Source organism: Neofelis nebulosa, chromosome 7, assembly GCF_028018385.1.
Source record: "Neofelis nebulosa isolate mNeoNeb1 chromosome 7, mNeoNeb1.pri, whole genome shotgun sequence".
In the NCBI taxonomy this organism is placed as follows: Eukaryota; Metazoa; Chordata; class Mammalia; order Carnivora; family Felidae; genus Neofelis; species Neofelis nebulosa.
Window position 1 is genome coordinate 83,994,206 of NC_080788.1, and position 22,885 is coordinate 84,017,090.

The window sequence follows — 22,885 nt, forward strand, 5'->3', positions numbered from 1 at the left end:
GAAGGGGCAAAGGAAGAGACACAGGAGCCAGAAGGCTCGAGAAGATTCCTGAGAGCTAAATCAAATCCCAGACCGTTGATACATGCTTTTATCCACTTTGAGAAAATATACTTGACTTAGATTCCTACTTCTAAAAATAAAGCTTTTGTTTCTGCACAGTGCTTGATTGTTAAAACGCAGATTGCAAAGACAAAATTTGGGAAACGTTTTCTTCCCCATAAACAGATACATGTGGGCACTTCTGGACATCGTCCCAGGTTCCTTGAGGTTGCTGGGAGTCCACATGTGTGTGCGTGAGCAGTATAGCCTCAGCTCCTGAGTGCAATCAGAGGGCAATATGGCATTTTAATGAGCTCTATCAAAGTGTTATTGTATCCAAAGGCCAAAAAATTTAAGAAACATTTTTGTCTTTCTAACTCTCTTATCTGCTGCCAAAACAGAGTGGTAAGATAGGTATTGAAGCCCTGTCCTCACTCTTCAGGCCAGGCTGCTTTTTTGTGCTTGGCTTATTCACTCAGTTTCTTTCATGATGATGGAGGCTTGGTTCCAGACCAGACTCCCCTGTTTCCAGTGCTAACCCACTGCTCAGACAGCTGAAGGAGTTATTTCATGCCGCCTCCCCTTATTAACTGCAGAGATGTTTTCATAGTTATAAAATACTCTTACTTAATGGCTTGCAAGCATGGTGCTGAAATACATGTTCTGTTCTTGCGCTAACAGAATTATGCCATAACAGTGAAAAACCCTGGGTTCGGAGAGAAAGTTGAGTGTGTCAGAGACTATACTCTAACATGGATGGGTATTTTCTGCCTAGTCTAAGCCCGAATTAGAAGAACATCACAGACGCACGGTGCTTTGGATGTGGAGCACATGCATGCATTTAAATCACGTGTATCTTACTTTTTTACTGATGTAATTGTGAAATATGTTCCTTTTGCATTCATAATTAGGGGGTGGAACAGATGGTGAAGGCTTAGTTTAAAATAATCTGTCATTAAAATAACCTAGCCTACTGGTAATTCTTCACTCTAACTGGAGTGAGGTCATAGGAAAAGAGTTTGGGGTGATTTTTTTTTCTCTTCTGCGTTGGAATGTAGAAGAAAGAACCACTAATCTCAGAGTAGTTATACACATGAGAATTACCCCTATAAGGGCAAGGTGGTAAGATTTCACTCTGCGGGATTTGGCTGTTGTGGAATATGCACAAAGAGAGAGAGAGAGAGAGAGAGAAAGAGAGAGAGAAAACTACTTTGACAAATATAAATCCATTTAGCACAAGGCATTAAACATTAGTATACCTTCAATCATGAAGCTGTGGTTAGTTTCATACCCTGTAAGGAAATAACCTCATCATTTGACAAATACTGTTAGAGGCCGTCAGCTTTTGGGGTTAAAAAACCTTGCCTTTTACTTTATATGTTACACTGATGTCAGGGATATAAATTATAATTACAGGTATTATTATTCAGAGATGCTGTAGCTCCTGACTTCTGTATCCAAGCTTCCCTCCTGCATGTGTACCTCATAGACTTACCAGGATGTGACAAAGGAAATCTCCTATCAGCCCTGTCAGGATGGCTAAGAACTGGTTTTAGTAATAAGAAAACTGTCTTGATAAATCAGATACTAGCATGCCTTTAAAATGTCTGTTTTACTGTTTCTTCTAAGATTTTGTTCTCCATCTGCTTTGAGGGAAGCAGATAGATTTCAGCACGGCTTTATAATAAATCTTCTCAAGGAGGGACTAGCATTAACATTTGTGTAGGTTCTTTTTCATCTTAATCCAACCTTAGTTAATAATCAGAAAATTCTACATAGTGAGTAAGAAGATGTAATTAACCCTTTGACCTCGGAATCTTAATTGGCGCCTGTTGAAAACAGTGGGCAGTTTAAAAAAAAAAAATTAAAAAGTAGCCTGCAGTGATTGAAAAAGCTTGAAATGCAGTAGCTTTCTTGATTCAGAATTTTGACAAATTCCACAGAACTTTAAGATGAATCACATTTGGCTCCCAAGATGAACTGAATGTTTCCTTCTTCCTGTCACCTATTAAAACTGAGACAAACACATTTAGAACAGTATTGATGCTACTCTTAAAACTTTCCTAAGCAGAAGAGTACAGCTAACTGTGAACAGGGATGACCCTGAACCAGAAAGCAATGGCCGTGCGAAGAGCCACCTTGCCAATCTGCCACACACCTGGTTTCGTGTCCCATTTCCTTATTTGAAAGGTCATCAAACCTGAGTTTTGGACCTTCATCTCACACTATAGCTATAACTGACTGACATGATAAATACAAAGGTAAAAAAGATGGCTAACTACCCAATTTGTGTGTGTGTTTGTGTGTGTGTGTGTGTTTACTTCTCTGATGACAAACAGCTAATCTGACTAGTTGTGTTCTTCCCACACCAAATTGGCTGTTATTTTTAATTGAATTGACTGGATGCTTTGTTTCATGTAGACATAGACTCATTTTAATCTCACCAGGAAATTGGAACATGTGTCGGAGCCTCTGCCTTGCCAAACAAAACTGGCCAGTTCTTAGATCGCTGCTGCTTAATAGCATCAGATGTTCAGCCTCCAGAATTTTTGTTTCCTTGCTAGGGTGCCCAAAAACCCTCCAATATTTTAGTAAATGCATGAGATATGAACCCAATGTTACAAAATCACGATCCCTTTCAGTAATAAAGTAAAGGTTGTCTGTGGATGGCACATGACCTGCACTAGATGTTTTGGAGAACAGCAAAAGAATCTAGGCTAACTCTGATTTTCCAAATGTCAGGAGATATCGCAGACTATGTTAGACATCTGTGGCATCAGAATCTTCAAATACTCTAATAGCTTCATAAACAGGACTCTTGCAGAAAATAATTTCCAGGGTGCCTGGGTGGCTCAGTCGGTTAAGCGTCCAACTTCAGCTCAGGTCACGATCTCACGGTTCGTGAGTTCGAGCCCTGAGTCAGGCTCTGGGCTGATGGCTCAGAGCCTGGAGCCTGCTTCCGATTCTGTGTCTCCCTCTCTCTCTGCCCCTCCCCCATTCATGCTCTGTCTCTCTCTGTCTCAAAAATAAATAAACATTAAAAAAATTAAAAAAAAAAAAATAATTTCCATCTTTCTTAGTCATTCTAGCATATGTGATCTAAGGGAAAGAGCACTGAGCGTGGAGGTGAAATGGGTTTACTAAGTCTTGGCTGAGCAGTTGTTTGATGTTGGCCAGATAAAGATGAATAAGACATCACCCCACTGTTGAGAAACCCAGTCTCCTTGGGACTTGAATAAGCCAACCAGGACCATACAACATCATGAATACTTTAACCACACTATCGGCGTGCAGCAGATTTAATGCTAGGTTTGCCACTGGATGACTGTATGATCTTGTCTGGCCACTTAACCTTTTCTGTGCCTCAGCTTTCCAACCTGTACAATAAGGGTTTAGAGAACAGGAGGTTGTCTCTGTGCTAATTCCATCAGTCCTTTCTTCTCTCAGTCAGTCTTGCAACTGTCATGTGCGTGCATAAGAAGTTTTCCTGCGTCTCTCTCTCTCTCTCTCTCTCTCTCTCTCTCTCTCTCTCTCTGTCTTTCTATTCTGACAGCAGCACTTTAAGGTTTGAGAAGATGGGTTCACACAACTCTCTATAACTGTATGCCAGGGCATGGCCATTGGGTTGAGTGGAAAACCTGTCAAGGCCCTGTTCTCCCTGGGAAGCTTAAAGGGGGAGGATCCTAATCTTCATGAGTCATCCTCAGAAGACCTCTTGTGTGAGGTAAAGATATTTTGATGAGATCTTTCCCAAATTTCCACAAAGGAAACTTCTTTCCCTTTGCACTGGTTCAAAGCAAGATAACACAGTGCCACACTGCAAACTTGAAAGGTTGGATCTCACGAGGCTCTGGAGGGGGTGACAGTTTTGTCAAAGGGAAGGAGTCCACTAAGTATTTTGTTCCCTGTCCCTTAGCTGATTCCAGGAGAAATATTACAGAGCAAGGTGACAAGGTAACCTCTAGTGGAAGTGACTTGTAAACTCTCTTGTCATCCTACCTCCTACATATCTTCTAACGGTGGGATTCTGTCATCTGAACAAATCTTTCAAAATGAAGTGACGATTTTTAAGTCATAAGCTGCATCTTAGTGTGGTTTAACTTCACAAACGCTGTGACCATTTCTTTCCATTGACTTACACATATTAGTTACATAACCTTTGTTGTGAGTGGGGGCAGTATTGTTATTAAGTCCAACTGTCAAAGTTCAAATCCTAACTCCATCACTAACTAGGGCAGACATGTCACCTGCCTTCACAAAGCCTCGATTTCCTTGTGTATAAAATGCAGATAATAATATAATTACCTCAGATGATACTTGTGAAAATTCAAAGAGATAATACATGCAAACTGCTTAGCACATGTTGCTTAATAAATGGACGGTATCCTGACCAAAAGCTTGCCTATCATGTAATTTGTAATGTAATCATATAATGTGATTTTTGAAATGTTTTCGGAACCCACCTAATCAGAGGAGGAGGTTGGACACTACCCACGGTCTCTGACCATTGGGACTCTGAAAACGGATCAGGAAGCCTGGAGTCCAGATGTCACACACATACACACACATGTGTGCGTACGCGCCCACACACACGTTCACATAGACATACACACATTTAATACATATGTATATATATATATATATATATATATATATATATATATATATATATTTCATATAGACATTTGGAGCTCAAAAAAGAGTTCAGTATTTTAGGAAACTGAAACTATTGCTGAGATATGAGATGATCCATTTCTCTACCAGAATTTTATATGCTTCTTCCACCTTTCCCTATTTCAAAATTATGCCATTAATTTAGTGTTGCCACATACCTTGATCTCAGAGTGGGTTTCCTGTCTTTCCCAATCCTCAGCCTTTGTAAAAAACCACGAATCGTGGAAACTTCTTTTTCTGTGCAAGCATCGCTTGCGCAGCCTACCTGGTTAGAGATAAATAAAGGGAAACAAAAGACCTAAGGGGGGGCGGAAGGTATACAATGCACTTTGATCGCAAGCATTTGAAACAAATGTGTTCGCTGTTTGAGTGCTGGACTGCAGTTGGAGTCCATGACGATTTACACCACTCGTCACACTGACAATGCAACCTCCCTTTGGAAAGTGGGCGAAGGTTCCAGAAGCTACAGATGATGTAGAGCATCCTTCTCTCCCCACTCCCCTCCTTTTGTTTCCATTTCAGGAGTTGTAATAGAAACCAGGTCTATCACAATAAAACTTGAATATAGAGTTTTGAAAAAAAAAAAGGATTACAGTTTGTAAGGTTTCAGCCTATAATCATTCACCCATAATGTATTGACTTTTTCTATTTGTTCTACCACAATAGGCGCTGAGAGTGAGAAGGGCATAATCCTTTATTAATTAGCAAATTATTGATGTCCACAGTAGTTCCAGTGGTGACTGTACTTGCTCTTCATATGGGGACCCTTTTTTCTCGTTTCATTACAATTTCCATTCCTGTTCAGCTATTTAATGGAGAATCTGGCTGATTTCATCTCTTAAACTACTGAATCCAAAAAATAAAAATAAAAATAAAGGCAACAGCTCATAAAATCAGCACGACCTGATTTTGTACACGAATATGATGTATCTTGGTCAAAATGACAGAGACATAAGGAACTCCTTGAAATAAAGGAAAGCTTGTGGTCTTAATTTAGGCCTTTAGTTCACGTACAGGGCCCTAGTAGAAGATCTTAGGACTTCGGTTAAACAGGAAGAAAAACATGGTTTTAAATTCAGTGTATGTTGCTTTGTATCAGATGCCCTATTAATTAAACCTCCAGCATATGTTTATTAACTTAATTGTATATTTATTTTTTCCTGCAGTCCCTGGATGGCTTTGTATTTGCACTAAATCAAGAAGGAAAATTTTTGTACATTTCTGAAACCGTCTCCATCTACCTAGGCCTCTCACAAGTAAGTAAAACAATTTAGATTCTTGACAGCGATTGTGAAGCCTCCTTCGGCCTTGTGCTTTTCCTTCTTCAAGGGGTATTCTGTTGGGCGTGAATTATCACATGTATTCTTTAATGGCTCTGCCTGACTCTTCTTGCAAAGTCGGTGAGAAAATTCTGTCAGTTCGAAACGTTCGGAATAAACTTGTACTCAAAAACTTTAGTTCCCCCCCTCCCCGCCCCCCCCAAGGATCATTATTAATTTATTGAGAACAAATGAAGTTTCTGCCCTCAGTTGTTTTGAACTTTGAAACCTCTGTGCCCGGTAGGAGAGGGACACACTAATAGTGCTTCCCTTGTGTCCTATTACTGGATGTTTATGGAGTACCCTGCATTATCCTGGGAGCTGACACAATGACAGGAGTCATTTGGAGTCAAGAAATGCTGAAAGAGACCATTAAAATGTGTTGCAGGGAGGGTCCCAGCAAGGATCTGTTTTGCTGCCTTTGCAAATGCTTCCTAACGCTGAAAGGCAATTTCATAAAATAAGATAGCCTTTCGTTATGTGCACTTTAATTACTCGTACGTGTCTGTCAGAGGTTGAAAACAAAGAAGATGGAGGCAGCTGAGGTAAGGGACAAAATCCTAGGTGTCCGTTCTTGATATTCCCCTGGAACACAAAAATTTTACTTCTGTTGGATTCCAGGGCATAGGTTGCATCTACAGAATGCCAAAATCCCCTGAAGAAAAGTTGGCGATTCCACTAATTATCCAGATGTTTTTTTCCCCTCTCGTAAAAGTGCCGAACATCTGGATACTTGTGCCCATACAGGTGATTGGCTGAGTTTGACCCTTTTCATCTGGTGATTTGGCATGAGGAAAACACAGCCTCGGTGGGAGGGATTTTGTGTGTATGTGATGATCTGCCAAGCTGGATAATCTACTTCTCATTCAGTTGGCCCTTGGAGCTAAAGATGGAGATAAGATTTGTCTCTCTCCTCTTAAGAAAGACCCACCCCAGACTCATTGCTTCCGCAAGTTGGCACTGCTCTAAGGAGGCACCCAGCACGGCTAGAACATTTTGGCTGTTAGTGAGTTTGCTGGGTAATAGCTAAATTGAGAAAGACACTGGGAAATAATAAAGAAAGATATTTGGCATTTGAGGAGGTTTGGAGGAGGGGGACGGATGCTGCCAAATGTGATTATTTACTGTTGAGAATCCAAGCAAGGGTCCATTAACTCTTCCTTGAAGAACGCGCGAAGCTATTGGCTATAGTTTATAGAGTAATTCTATTTTATGTGGGTTTCAGCAAACCAAATGATAGAAACTGGGCTATTGTTAACTCACTGTTAGCATTCTTGCATCTTATTGAAATCTCTGGTTTTGTACTAGTCTTTAATAGACTCTAAGCCTCATCTTAATCTGTTTAGGACCTAGTTTTGAGAATCTTCAGTTTTGAAACGGGTGTGCCCACTATGTGAGTATCTTACAGGACTGGAAACACCACTGTTTGTTGTTCTGCGATGCCCATATTCATCTGTTTTATGCACAGTATCCAACAAAGTTTAATAAGCCAGTGAAGAAGAAGGATGAATAATTAGTTTAAGCAGGTAAATGCTAATTAGGGAACTCCTGAAAAGCATCCATTATATACTAGCTCAAAACACATTTTACAGCCCTGGTTAGTGGTGTAATCCAAATTCTGTCAAGGCAACTGCATTTTCTGTAATTGAGATGTGTATGTTTGCTTTGCATAACAGATGGCTCTGTATGCTTAGACTGATAGCTAGGAAAATAATAATTGCATTATTCTGGCCAAAAGAATATTAGCTCTTGGGTTTTGGCCATTTCAGTCAGTCCTCCTGCCAGCACAGCATATGCACATATATGGATTGGATTTTCAAGGAAATTGATGCATCTGGAATAGTGTGGCCATCTGAAATATCATCTGTTCAAGAAAGATTTGGCTTTAACCCTGTGCTGGGTTCTCCTTAAAAGCAGTATATTTCACTGCTTTTCTACTGTAACATTAAGTCAATCTTTTCTTAAAATCTGGAACAAATAATTGAGGTTTCTGCAGAGTAAAGCAGCTGTGTAGACGTTTTGCAGCAGGTGGCACGTTCTGTCCGGTCATTCCCTGCTTCTTTTATGGGATGGGTTTTACAGTGTGGATCAGTAGTCAGCAAGGCAGCATCTTGACTTAACCAGGGGCAGACGCCAGCCCCAACGTGCTGTACCCTTAGTGGTAGATGGGTTCATTGTCGCCAGCAATGGTGGAGACTATGAGGTACAAGACAGAGGTCTTCAGTTGGAGGCACTGTGCAAGTGAAATGGTGAAGGGTCCATCACGAGAAGGTGACGTTTGCAAATGCCGATGTAGGTGTTAACATTGAAAACTAAAGTTTAAAAACACTTCTGGATTAATGTGAAAATAATCTGCTAAGAACATGGCCTGTTTTTAAAAATTAATTCTCCAACTTTGGGAAGGAATTTCCAACCCAGTAAATGTTGTGTTCTCAGTCTCAATAGGGTACTTGAGACTTAACCCTTTCCAACTTTCTTCAGTGACTTCTTGAAGTTGCCAGGTCACGGGGTACTTATGGGGGACATACGATGCGCAATGTACTCACAGTTATTCGTTTAAGTAAATACTTAATTTTTTACACATGAGCGCACACACACGCAGACACACACAAACACGCCCATAATTGAATGCTAACCAAATGTGCTATTTGTAACCTACAACTTTGGCTCAGAAGTTATCCTGTGAAATTCTGGACAGAGATAAGGAGTCTGTGAAATTATGGCCCCTCCGTTTCTTTTTAAACAGTTTCATTAAATAAAGGCGATGTATGGCTGTATCACCAAAGATGTACCCAGTCAAACTGTTAAGGAATACTGTGAGCATGCCAGTTCGTTAGAGCATAGTTATGCCTACATTTGTAGCTCTCAAAATATCCCTTCCTCCGTTTTATATTCCTTCAACATGTAAATAAATATGGTGCCTTTAAAGTGGCTTATGTCCAGGAAAGAATTAAGATTTTATTTGGACTCATGAGAAAATTAAGTAGAAGGACTTGTCCTGAGCTCTGTTGTATAGCATGAATATAGAGACAATCAGAGTGGGTTTTTCCTCTACACTCTCTTGACTGGAACAGCTCCTGGTTTCCAGCATGTATGTGTGGCAGTTATTCTCTGTAAAGTCCTTTCATGTTATCATGATGGCAGGAATGAAGGGATCCGTGATGATGTTCAGACCAATTCAGCAGCCCTTTTGACTCTGCCAGAGATATATATTTAAAGCAACATTCAAGGTGTGCTTTCAGGTTGTAGAAATCTGCACTGTTGGAGTGCCAGGGTGGTTCAGTGAGTTAAGCATCCAACTCTTTATTTTGGCTCAGGTCGTGGTCTCACCATTCGTGAGTTCAAGCCTGCTTGGGATTCTCTCTCTTCCTCTCTCTCTGCTCCCCTCCATGCTTGCTTTCTCTCTCTCTCAAAATAAGTAAATAAACATTAAAAAAAGAAATAGGGGTGCCTGGGTGGCTCAGTCAGTTAAGTGTCTGACTCTTGATCTAGGCTCAGGTCATGATCTCACAGTTCGTGAGTTTGAGCCCTGCATCGAGCTTTGTACTGTCATTGCAGAACCTGCTTGAGATTCTCTCTCTCCCTCTCTTTCTGTCCCTCTGCATCTCATGCTGTTTCTCCATCTCGGAATAAATAAACTTTAAAAAAAACTAAATAAAATAAAAAGAAACATGCACTGTTGACTTACTTCCCCAGGTAAAGATGATTCCTAGTTACTCACCATGAAGCCCTATCTTAAAAAAAAGAGCCCCAAATATCATTAATGAGTTTGGTTTGCATGGGATTTAAATGCCTTCTTATACCTGGCAGATAGCCTTCAGAGCTGCTAAAGACACCTCTAATCCATAGGTATAATGGAATAGGCATAAGTGAAAATGAAGAAAGAAAACAGAGTGTATTCCCTAACACTGAAAATGTAATAATAATACATAGCCTGATTTTATGAAATCTCTTCCGGTATGCCTGGGGCTTAATTGTCAATGGATCGAAAAGAGACTTAATACGATAAATTTTTAAAAATGCTTATTTGTTGGGGCGCCTGGGTGGCGCAGTCGGTTAAGTGGCCGACTTCGGCTCAGGTCACGATCTCGCAGTCTGTGAGTTCAAGCCCCGCGTCGGGCTCTGTGCTGAAGGTCAGAGCCTGGAGCCTGTTTCAGATTCTGTGTCTCCCTCTCTCTGCCCCTCCCCCGTTCATGCTCTGTCTCTCTCTGTCTCAAAAATAAATAAACGTTAAAAAAAATTTTTTTTTTAAATTAAAAAAAAATGCTTGTTTGCTATAGGACCTAAAACTTGGAGAAATATTCATTTGTTGGCTTATATCCTCCTCTTTCCACAAAGAAAATAGCTTATATAAATGTATATAATAAAAAAAATACAATGGCTAAATAGAGCTAAGGTATAAGGAAAAAGAAAAGACAAAAGTAAGTCATTTGTTACCACATAGTAGGAGCACACAATAGAGTCTCTAAGAGGGTTATAAGTGATCTGATAAAGCTTCAAATTTATCTGTGAGCTTCCTGGTAACCAAAGCAAAAAAAGGAAATACAGCCATTCATCAACAAATAAGGAAACATCACTTTTTATGGAAAGCAAAGTTTTTCTGGGACTGCAGCATAATAATAAATCTCAAATACGATCTCCATGGCGGCTAATATGTGGATTATGACATGTTGATTTGCCTCCATTGGAGTTCACATCCAGAGCAAGGCTGTGTGGATCATATAACAAACATGAACAAACATATTTCAAATTTCATGAGCAGACAGAGGACTCTTTCCACCCTCTCAGGTGTTGTGCCAGAGATCATTTTGAGAGTGATTTTCTGATATCCAGGTCTTATAATAGCATTGACTAATTTGATGGTTTATGTGCTTTTATAAATCAGCTTTCCCTCACCCAAACACAAATCCTGCATTTACTCTTAAATACTGATGAGAACTTTGACATTATAGTTGCCAGGGGCAGAGGCCATGGGTCCCAGTTAACCAGAGGATAAAAATGGACTTACATTTTTTAAGAACATTTTTCTTTGAAAGTGGGGTGAGAGATGATGATTCTGATGCACACCCGTGCCAGCAAAATGTTTTCAATTTAGCATAGAGTCTTATTTAAAATAAAGTGGGATCTAGAACACACTGGGAGATGAACAGATTTTTTACCCCATGATATCATTAGAAAATACCCTACAACCAGCTAATCACTCTCTTGAGATGCCTCCTAATCCCACCCCCCAACCCCACCTGCCTCCATTGCCCAGCTTGCCTGAGTCACTTCTCCTCATCACATCCCCATCCTGGTGGAAGATCCCTCCTTGCTGTCATAAGCCAGAGAGAAGAGAGCCACAGACAAGCTTACAAAACTGTCTTGTTCCAAGGCAGCTTGCAGAAAGGGGCAGGGTGGTCACAGATAGAAGGGCTAATAGAGGTGAGGGTGAAAAGGGGGAAATGATTGTTTTACATTTAGTCTTTTTTTTTTAAATCCATGCGGATATATTTATCACAAACTCCTTTTCCCCATCCTGTTGTTCATCTCCATATTTTAGGTTTCTCTGCATTTGTTGTATAGAATGGCAAATAAAATTACAGCGACAGCACACAAGTACAAGGTCAAATAAATGACAGAGCTCAGTCTATTTGTGAAGCTATTCTGAAAGGGAACCATGGTGCCAAATGTGGTTTATTTGAATAATAAAGAAGAATTAGATTCCCCTGATAACTTGGCCGAGGGCCAATAAATCACTGGAGGTTAAAGACGCGTTGCAACTGCCATGTCTTTCTTTTCCTTTTGGAAAGTGCACCCTCAACTCTTCCGTTCTACATTTTTTCAATGCAAATCGAGTTGAGGTTAGTATGTGGTTAATATCCTCATTTCCATGCTTGTAAAAGATATATATATATATATTGCTTTAGAGGGGGGGAATAAAGTAGACATTAGTTTTCCTTACAAGTTACTACTCTTGTTTGGCATCATCACATAGATATCTGGATCTAAAGACCAAAAAAACAGGTATTAGTTCAACACAGCACAGGGCTTTTAATAATGGGACTATGTGGTAGCAGTTTTTCGGTTGGCGTTCTAAATTTAGGCAACACTGAGATAACTCCTTGAATAAATGAGTATACGTAGCCCGCCAAATATCGCTTTGTGGCCCCTGTCTTAAAAATCTTGCTAGTAGACATACCTTAACTTGAAAAAAAAAAAAAGAAAGAAAAAGAAAAATGTGTAATTTTCCGCAGCTTGTATGTTTTTTTTTCCCCCCAGCAAGTCTGCATTTTTCTCCTGTACTAATCATAAAAAGTTCATCACTTCTTGGTGTAACAAAGAAAAATGCCCTTTTGAATGAGGAAGCTCTGAGGGTTTAGAGACTATTGAGAAAATATAAGTATCAAAATAATTCAGAAACAGTACAAGGCACAGTGGCACATTATCAATTTACAACATTTAAATTGATAAATGCTTGGTGGTGAAGGCCTACAAGGGCACTTTGAAAAGCAAATAGCGACCTGGTGAAGAAATTGATTTTTCCCCCCCGAAAATGACTGCATGATGCATCATTTGACTGCATGCTGTCCGAGTGCTTGACAGAGATAATCTCAGCAATCCCACGGGTGACCTTATCGTTCTCACCAGGGCAACTTTGTCTACGTTCTGACTTTGTGCATGTCAAGGTTCCTCCCTGCAGGATCCTTGGGGGAAAAAGTTCCTCTGTTCGATCCAGATATTGAACTGCTCATTCTTCCCCCTTTTCCTCCCCTGTCCCCCGCTCCCAAATAGGCAAACACGCCTCTTTATTTTATCCATAATTATGAATGAGCCGGGCAGAACACAGCAGCTCCGCACCCTGTATCTTTGTTGAAGGCCTTATTACCTTTTAGGTCACAGAGTTCTAGGTGATAATTTATATGAGCAGGGATCTTGTTATCAGAAAGAGTAGAAAGATTCCCTAATGTTCCCCTATCGTAACATCCCATCTTTAGCAAAATGTCAAAAGCTAGCCTGTTTCTTTCCTCCTTGTACTTGCGAGGGTTTTTTGTTTTGTTTTGTTTTGTTTCCTTTCGTTTCATTTCCTCCCCTCCAGGTTTGACACAGAAAGCTTCTGAACCTGTTTTAATCCATACCCTTTAGTTTTTAATAATGTTGTTTCCTCACCCTCCAGGGATTTGAGGTTGTTTCTCCTGTAACTTTAAAATTATGTAATAATGACACAAGGCCCGGATCACGAGTGACCCAGTGCCATTGGGCCTCGTGTCCCAGTGAGAGCCTCTGTTGCAAAGAGCTGATGTAACCCGTGAGGCTTCCTCAGGACCACTGGTGTTCAGAAAATGTTTTCTTTCTGCTGGAGAGGAATAATTGACAATTTTTTATGCTTAAAATTTTTCTGTTGATGTACGTGCATGTGTGTGTGTGTGCGCCTGTCTGTTTATCAGTAATCTTCCTGCCACACGGCTTGTCGTTGGTAATTACAATTCTTGATTAGCCACTTCTTGAAAGCAGCAAATACCCTGCCTGGTTTGGCACCCTCAAGCTACAGTCCCCACCGGCTTTGACACCCTCAGTTCACCATATTCAACCCCTTTTACCTCCTTCTTTCATCCACAACATTAATTCTGAGTGAACAAGACGTGCTTCCTTGCTTTTGACAAGATTTGCTGCAGTCTCATGCGACAAAAACCCAACACTCATTCCAGATTCAGAAAGTAGGATTTATAACAGCATTTTAATTTAATGTTGGATGTCGAACATATAAAGAGATCACAGTAGTACTAGAGCTGAAAATTGATGCCTTTTTTATTAGTGTCCTCTCAGAAGTGGGTGAGACGCTGTTTGTGCAGTGGAGCACAGAGGAGCACAGTCAGATGAATGAGGATATGCTATCTGCAAGGAATCATATTTCAAGCCACTGTCGGCCTCTATTGATGTGCTCAGAGTTGAAAGGTTATGCTAGTAAATGCCATCCGAATTTCCAGCATTAGAAATCGGTAGAATAATCTGCTGGCTGTCACTTTATGCTCAGCCTAAATGCACTGCGCGGCGATGTTTTACTTATTTTAACTCGAAATTAATTTCTTATTGCTGGTGCATTTCTTTCTCTCTCCCAGGCATTCATCAGTCCCCAAATGGGACCGATTTTTAACACGCCATCTGAGTAAACCAAAATCTCTGAGAGAAAATGAAGGAAATCCTCATCATCATACATGAGAATTATAGTCTTCTTATTTATTCCTTTGAACATATTTTACCAGGCACTGAGACTAAAACACAGGAAGTCCTGTCTGCAATGGGGGCTTTTCTAGTCAGACTGTATCACAGCATCACAAGACAATAAAACGTAGGCTCACCATTTTCAGATGTATAATCTGAAGACCTTTTACATGGCTTCTTAATTTCTGCAGTTAATATGATCCAGAGAAAAAAAGAAAATGAAGTGTCTTCATTTTATGGGATTGGGAAATACAAAGCCAGGGGAAAAAAAATACTTTTTGAGGGGCTAGCTTGTTTTATTTGTGTGGATAAAATGGTAGTTTCATTTTTGCTTTTAAAGTAGAGCACTGAGCAAAAAAGTAAGATGGAGAAGAAAATTTAGTCATCATTCTAAGTCTGTAATTTATTCATTTTTAAATAATGAAATGGTGTTTTTTCTGAATTAACCCATGTATTATTCATGCAGACGTTGGCAATGTAATATCCCTGGTTTTCTGGAAAGCAATGTACATTTCTTTGCCCGACAAGCAATATTTTCTATATGGTATTAATTTAATGGCTTATTTTATTATGCAAAGTTGGAAAGTAAAGATAATTTCTGTCTATAACGTGGTGCTTATATAGGCAATATATGCAAAATAATACCTCTGCACCTAAACCAGCTATCCTCGCTCACTTAGCCTGGCCCCTGTGAGAGTGAAGAGGGAAGGCACAGTGCTCATATGAAGAATAAGAAATAACTTGACCTCTGGGGAAGGAGGTCATAGAATCGTTAAATTCATGTGAAATCCAAATTTCATTTCTACACGCACACATTCAATCTATATTGGGTTTTCGCTCTTACATAAGAAGACATGGTTTTCATGACAGGAGTAACATGGCGACAATTTCAGTGATAATTTCAGTAGGAAAATAATAAGGAAATTGACTTTAGTTTTTTGCATAAGTTCTAGAACTAGGCTGATAACCTGAGAATCGATGCCAGTTTTAGACAACAAATGCCCTGTGGCTTTTATCCTTGTTGTTCCCCAGTCCCCTTTGGATGACTGTCCAAGATGCAATCTCTTTTTCCTAAGTAGTCATTTTTAAAGAGACCGAGAACAATTGTTTCAGTGATTTAGAGCATCCTTTGATGTGCACACCTATATACATATATGAATGTGTAAGTTGCTTTCTTTCTGATTTGGCTTTTATGCCTACTGCATTTTTGTCTACTGATGGAAATAATTTCCAAAATGATTCACTAGAACAACAAACCAGGTTTTCCTTTGGGTGTCTCCTCCCCTTTCAGCCTCCTACAACAGCAAATTTACCACATTCAGTAATAAACAAAAACTTCCTCTGATGCTGTTAAATTGACATATGCCGGCAGATTATATCTACTACTTTCAATAACTACGCAAACTTTCCAAGAGCAAGAGAACGTATGCAGAAGGAACTTTTTCTTGGGAAGGAAAAATAAGTGATTTGGGATAGGATTTTTTTCAGGGCAAGTTATGGCCTTTTGCAGAGGCAGCAGAAAATACCTTTGTACCAGGTATGACATTTTGTAGATCTCAGAAGTGTATCAGTGTTGCAGAATTTGAATTCAGGTAAAGAACCATGCATTCCATTTAGTGTCGTCTTCTACGTTTTGGAGAAGCAAGCTTTGTATCAAGCAGCCTCCTCCCTTCTGGCCTCTCTCCCCGATAGGAGCCTCGCTTTAGAACCACAGGCAATCCCTTTTAGTAATGCTTCACCAAGGAAACAATAGAAGATTGCCTCTCGATTAGGAAAGAGCTAAGGCTTTAAGGAGCATAAACACATACACGACGTACGTGAACCTCTGAGTTTTATTATTACTCTGTAGTCTCTCTGGACTTTCGGGTGTTTGTTCCTACCGTACTTTATTAGATGCTTAGATCTGGTTCATCAAAGTCCCTAATTGTTGAACTTGATACTTTGGAGAGCTTAAAAAACATTTGCGCAAAAGTACTTGCCTATATATCTGAGAAGTGCTGAGAAATGTTTCCAGAAAACAGGAATGGTCGCATTAGCTAGGATCTGGTTCTTTCCCATGAACTGTGCTGGCTTGCTTTCTTTTAAGAAATGTCGAGGCTAGCAAAATTGTGAAATGACAAGACAAAAATTATTTGTGTTGTGAAACGTTCCTGTAAGTGGTGAGTTTCTTTCTTGCTTTTAAATATCTATGCAGAGAATCATTACTCCTTGATGAAATCAAAAGGAAGGGGGTAGAGGAAACAGAGAGGCGCAAAAATTAAAGTGTTCGGAGGCATTTCACTTTAAGATCAATCAGCAGCGACTATGTGGAAATAAGGTTATTCTGGCAGACAACTTCTGAAGAGCAAGCGGGGCTCACCATTCCTAGTTAAGTATGGGGATCTCCTCAACCTGAGTGTCCCAGTGTAATAGGGCTGTTATTTGCAACCCCCTGGTTCTGACGAGGGAAACATGATCAGACTGTGTACTCTAGTTGGCCAGGATCACTTTGAGCTGCTGTGCTGCAGAGGCTTAGCATGCTTGTGATGTCCTGTCTGCGTATCTGTGGGAATGACAAAAGTCTGCACATCCCTCAGGACAGAAGATGCAAATTACAGGAAAATAAGAGGTGAGACTGGGAACCAATTCCCTGAAATTAAAAAAATAAATAAATAAATAATAAAGGAAAAAAGGAAAAAAAAACATAATTTTTCCAGTTCATTAATTAAAATTGACATTGCAGGGTTTGCAAAGACCAGGAAACGACTGCGCCATTTCACCACATTTCAAAACCTTTTCACTTGAGCAGACAAGTAAATCATGCAATTACTGGGACTCATTCAGCTCTTTAGTAAAAACACAGGCCTGCAACCTTGGGTGTAACATACATTGAAATTAGAAGAGTTGAACTGAAGATATTTCTAAAATGTCACAACTGCTCTGTGACACTGGATGATATGTTTATCCATTCATTATCACTGAGAACACCTGGGGCGGTGCTCAGGAAATCAGATAGTGCCTTTTAAAATAATTATAAAAGAAGCATAGATTAGCAAGCTGAGGGGGAAATAGACAATCCTGAATCACGATGATCCTAATTTTGATCTGTTTGGGGGCATCAGCTTCCAAGTCACAACAGTGTAATAACTGACTGCAACTGTCAGCAGCACTGAGGAGAGAGAGTGCCAAGTAGGACTATTTCTAAAAAGCAAATGTTTTCCTGGAGATGAAATCCCAAGCATTCATTTTCTGTTTAGAAAATTAAAACACCACATCCATTGGTGGTGTTTCTGGTGTCAGTTTCTGGCTTGATCCTTTTGTCTTTGGAGAAACAGGAGACAGCGCTCCGGACTGAGATCCAGGAGACCTGGTTCTGGTCTTGCCTCTGCTGCTAATCAGGCAAGAGACCTTCCAGAAGCCTGGATCTTAATTTTTCTTAAGTGTGAAATGAGGGGGTGATTTCTCAGGCTCCTTCTTCTTTAAAACCTGTGCTCTCTGAAATTCATTCAACACTGGACGTTTTCTCCTAAGCACTAGGGTAGGGGTGGAGGAGGGGAGCCTGGAAGAAGTAGGCTATTTTATTTTTAACCTTCAAAGGAATTTAGTTGAGCAGATGCTACCCTGAACTAGTCAGAGTAGAAAAGAAATGATATGGCTTTTAAAGGGCACATCTAGCATATCTACTGGGGTAAAGTAATTCTGGCAATGCTTCAAAGGATATAACTTTTGATGGTAAAGTAGGTAGGCTATGGAATGAAATCACATATGGCAGGCTGTCAAAGTCTCCTACACTTTCAGTACATTTATATAAGTGCAAATGGAGGCTGCTTAGATGGGGCAATTTCCTGCTAAGACTGCTCTCAGATTATCTGATATTATTTGACTAAATTATCTCTGTAGAAGCTGAGGACAACTTTTATGATCAAATATTTTGAAATTAGTTTTCCTCGTTGGCAGATTATCTGAAATATGAATTGCTCTCGTTTGAGCACTTGAAATTGAAAGGCTCTGGTAATAGCAATTATAGAAAAACAAGGGTACTGAAGTGCTGTATATCACGCTGGAGGGAATATGTTTATAGGTCAGTGATGTCAATAACTGTAGTTCTCCCAGATACCTCGCCGTTACCCTTTTATCCTGGACTAATTCAAAGGACAGACTGACTTTCTTCTTAACAAGGGTATTTCATTTTTGCAAATTAATACTGATTTTATTGACGCTAGACACTTAAACATGGTCAATTCATATTTATTACATTTCCCAAACCTTTCATAGGGTGTCTGAGGACCTAAAATGTATGAACACACTGAAATGTATAAAATTCTAAATAATTCTGAGCTATTATTATCTATATGATTGACTTGTGTATTCCTGGTGTCCTCTATGCAAAGCCGTGGCATAACTACGTGGATCTTCTCTGCCCATGTTTATAACTTCCTGATGAACAATAATTATAAGTAACATTTATGAAGCCATTACCCTGTGCCAGGCATTGTTCTAAGCACTTTCCTACCATTAAAGTTTGTAACCCACCATTGTTAGGCCTGGTGACTATCCCTATTTTATAGATAAGACAACATAGGCTCAGAGAGGTAAAACAGCAGGTCATACATCTAGAAAGTGGCAGAACCTGCGTTTAAACCCATCCCACTTTAAAACCATCCCACCTCAAAGCACTCATTGTTAACCGTTAATGCCAGCTGCCTCTGGGAAGTTTTAGGTAATTAACAAATAGAACTATTCAAGGTTTATTCGTTAAGAGAAACTGAGACTTAGAGCAATTAAGCATCCTGCTTAGTATCATAAAATAGTTATTCTCACAATGCCACTGTATATAAATGAACTTCTGAAAGCATCGGTAAAGTTATATAGTTATATCCAAAACTTCTGATGTTGCACATTATGAGAAATACTCTAAGATTCGATAGCAGGCCCAGTAATCAAGAACAAGGGTCTAAACACAGCATACCCGTGTTATTTGCCACACATTTAATGTGTCTTCAATTATGCCAGCATTTGGCTAGCACTGAGTGACCCACATGTGTCCAAAATTGTGCTAAAAACTGATGTTGTTAGGCGTAGTTCCTGCCTGCTCAAGGACCCAGTGTCTTCTCTTCAAGATGCCATAGGCATGGCAACCAACTTGCACTGACCTGTGGAGCATCGACCTCAAATATTTTAATGAATAATGAATGTCACACATTACAGTCAAGAGATGCACTATAAACCACAGGAGCAAAGAATGTGGGTAACTAACTCTTCCTGGAGGAGTTCGAAACGGATTTGCTCCGTGTATTTATTATCATTAATAATAATGATAATAATAATGATAATATAATAATAATAATAATAAATGATTTTTAGGTCAGGCCTTGATGGGCATTTTCCACATGGAAAAGGGGAAAGTGGTATTCCAGGCAAAGGGAGACATGTTTGCAAAGTCCTTGCTTATAGTAAGAGAGGAGTCTGGGAAGTTAGGACAGGGCCAGATTGAAAATGGTGTTGTAGGAAGCTAAGGAAATTGGACTTTCTCCTTTAGATTCTGGGGAACCATGAAATGCTTTAAAGGGAAAAGTGAAATAATAGATCTGTGCTTCAGGGCCAAAAAATTTTATTCTGGAAAAAAAAATAGAAGATAGGTGGCATCTTCCAATTAAAAGGCAGATAAATGGCCCAAGGAAGAGATGAAAATCAAATTATAATAGGCACACCAGTAGAAATAAAGAAAAGGGGATGGATTTGAGAGGCCTTTTTCAGATAAGATCAATGCTTGGTGACTGATCCAATGTGGTGGAAAGCAGGAAGGAAGTGCATTTTTAAAACTTAGTTCCAATTGAGACATGTGGCATTTGAGAAACTTGTGGGATGGCCTGTTGGATAAACAGGCTTGAGAGCTGGAAATAATGGGTTTAAACTTACAGGTTGGGCAGTGGTTAGCATGTAGGTTGTACCTGGACGAGAAAAGGTAGATGAGTTTCCTAAGGATCTTGAATTTGCAGTTCAAGAAGGAGGGAGTAGGGGCCACTAAGAAAGTAATCCTTAGAAGATCCAAATTTACTGAGAGGCAGAGAAAGAGAAGGTACTATATAAAATGAAGTAGAAATGATTAGAAAGTGGGGCACGTGGGTGGCTCAGTCTATTAAGCATCACACTTTGGCTCAGGTCACCATCTGAGTTTTGGCTTGTGAGTTTGGGCCCCACTTCAGGCTCTGTGCTGATGGCTCAGAACCTAGAGCCTGCTTCAGATTCTGTGTGTGTGTCTCTGCCCCTCCCCAGCTCACACTCACTCTCTGTCTCTCTCAAAAATAAATATTTAAAAAAAAAATGTTTTAAAAGAAATTATCAGAAAGTGACCTGGAGCATCTCTTCCTCAAGAAGAACCTGGAAGATGTCATTAGGAAGGTCAAAGAAAAGGAAATTTTTCAGAAAGGATGTGATCATGTGCCTGAAAGTTAGAATACTATGAGGACAGGAAAAAGCCATTGCATCCAGCAGTTAGATTACTAGCGATGTGAATGTCATCACTAACACCATGAAGGCTGATACCGAAATGCAGCGGGTTGTTGAATGAGAGGTACAAATGTATCTAGTTGTATTAGCCTCTCTTCTAAGCGGTTCAGGGGTAACGTGGTTGGGTAGCAGATGGGGAAGGTGGTTGGGGGAGACACAGGGCTGCTAGATCTCATTTTTCAGCTTCTTTGAGTTGAACACTAGGTTGAGAAGTTGGGCATGCAGAAAACATATATTAAAGATTCAAAAGAGGGATAATCTTTGGACCCAGGACTCAAAAGGATAAGCTTAGTAGTGTGAAGGCCATGAACCTGAAGAAATAAAAAGGAATGTTTCTTGCTTCTGCTAGAGAGAATTTGAGGTATGGAGGAGGAGAGGTGAGGAGGTATGAATTTGAGGTATGGAGGAGAATTTGAGGTATTTGAGGAGATTGGAGGTAGAGGTGGGAAAGGAGAGAGATTTGTTTTAGAGGAATTCATCGTGTTGCTCACTGAGTAAAGGTGAGGCCAGAAACAAATCTAGGTAGTTGCCTTTGCTGGGATTGATCAGCCTTGGCCCATCCACACAGGGGTGCAACAGACAGAGATAGGAAGTACCAGTGGGGGTAGCGGTAAGGAAAGATCAAAACAGGAAAGTCTAGTCAAGGTCAAGGCCAGGGTAACTCCCTTTTCTGTCAAACCCAATGTAGGTATCTCCCATGAGCCAAAAATCCTAGGATACTCTGGAGGGAGAATGGATTCAACAGTGGGCCAACACCTTGTGCAATTAACTAGCACCGTTTAATGTAGCTCATTAACCACCACCGTAGTCTGCCAGCGCTGACGTTTCCACTGGTAACAGATGCTGAGGTCCACTCAGAATATCAGAAGCCAAGATTCAAGGGTTGTATTCACTAATCCCCCTACTAACATCTGATCATTTGTATAGAAAGGAAAAAAATGGAGAAAGTACTTTCTGTTAATATCGTTAACTTTGAAATCCCATCTTTGCTTCTTTTTCTGCTTCCGTTAAACCTCATATGAGCAGCCCATATGATGGATGATTTTGCAAGTCTCTCTTTGACTTTGTAGATTTTCCACTGGTCTTTAATATTCTCTCTGAAGACTGAGGCTCCCACATTGCTGTTCTGCTCATCTGTTTCTCCAACCAATCCGTACATGATTGGTAAAGAATATCTTCAGGAGGCACAATGTCTGAGAACATTACAGTCCTTCACTGAGCTCTTGGTGAAGGAAGTGATTTGTTTGTTTTGTTGTTTGGAGTTTATTTCATGGTGAAAAAAGAAGCCTTTCTAACTGTTCTGTTTAATTGTCACTGGTTATAAAATAGACAGCTGTTTAATAATTATAAGTAGACTTCTTATGTCTACCGGAGTGATGATTTGGTTCACCTCAGAGTAGGTGATACAGAAAATATAAATTCAAGATCTGGAGAAAGAGTCTCAATCCTGCTTTTTGTTTCTTCAGAACGAGAATAGAATAAAGGAAATAAGGAAAGGGAGTGGAGAGAGAGAGAGGGGAAACTAAGAAAGAATAAATTATTGTTAATCCCCCCCACCAACCCCTTACAGCCCACCTTAACCCTTGGTTTGCCGAGTACAAACCGATGACAATTGGCATTTTACAAATATCTAAATGGAATGTATAAAGTAAGCCATGATATATGCCTGCTTGCAAAAGTGGGCCTATTAAATGAAACAAATGCCATCCGTGTCTGTTTCCAGCTGAGGTTATAATGTGTGGGTGGGGTGGTCGTGAGAGCCAGTTTTCCTTGCCTTCGGTGTCATAAACCACAGTTTATGGTACCATATGAATTTGTAGAGCTGATTGTTTTATTATATTTGAGTGTAAATTTTTCATCCCTTTCAGTTCTGCCACCATTCTGGGAGAATACAGGTTTTGTGCTGATACGATGTTTCCCAGCTCTAGGCATGGCCTACCCCTACAACTGACTGTAATTTACTTTTTGGTGTCTGTCGCCTTGAGCTTGCCTTCTGACTAGCTTGTTGAATGATGTGCTAATCCATTATATTTTTCAGACAAGTGTATCGACCAGTATAAACAGACTGGAGGGCACAAGCCTAAATGAAAGCTATACTTCCCTGAATCATTTAAAAAGCTCCTGCTTGGTGGCAGTGCAAAATAACTTGGCTCCGTACATTA

At 39.9% G+C, this 22,885-nt stretch overlaps 1 protein-coding gene across 9 annotated transcripts in view; it reads left to right on the forward strand.

The window, feature by feature from the left end:
* The window catches only part of NPAS3 (neuronal PAS domain protein 3), an 857,324-nt gene that overhangs the window by 607,620 nt on the left and 226,819 nt on the right, over positions 1-22,885 (forward strand). For all 9 annotated transcript variants that reach the window (XM_058738778.1, XM_058738780.1, XM_058738782.1 and 6 more), the window contains one exon: positions 5,880-5,969. In XM_058738778.1, the coding sequence (XP_058594761.1) occupies positions 5,880-5,969 (90 nt within the window). The remainder of the gene's footprint in view (positions 1-5,879; positions 5,970-22,885) is intronic.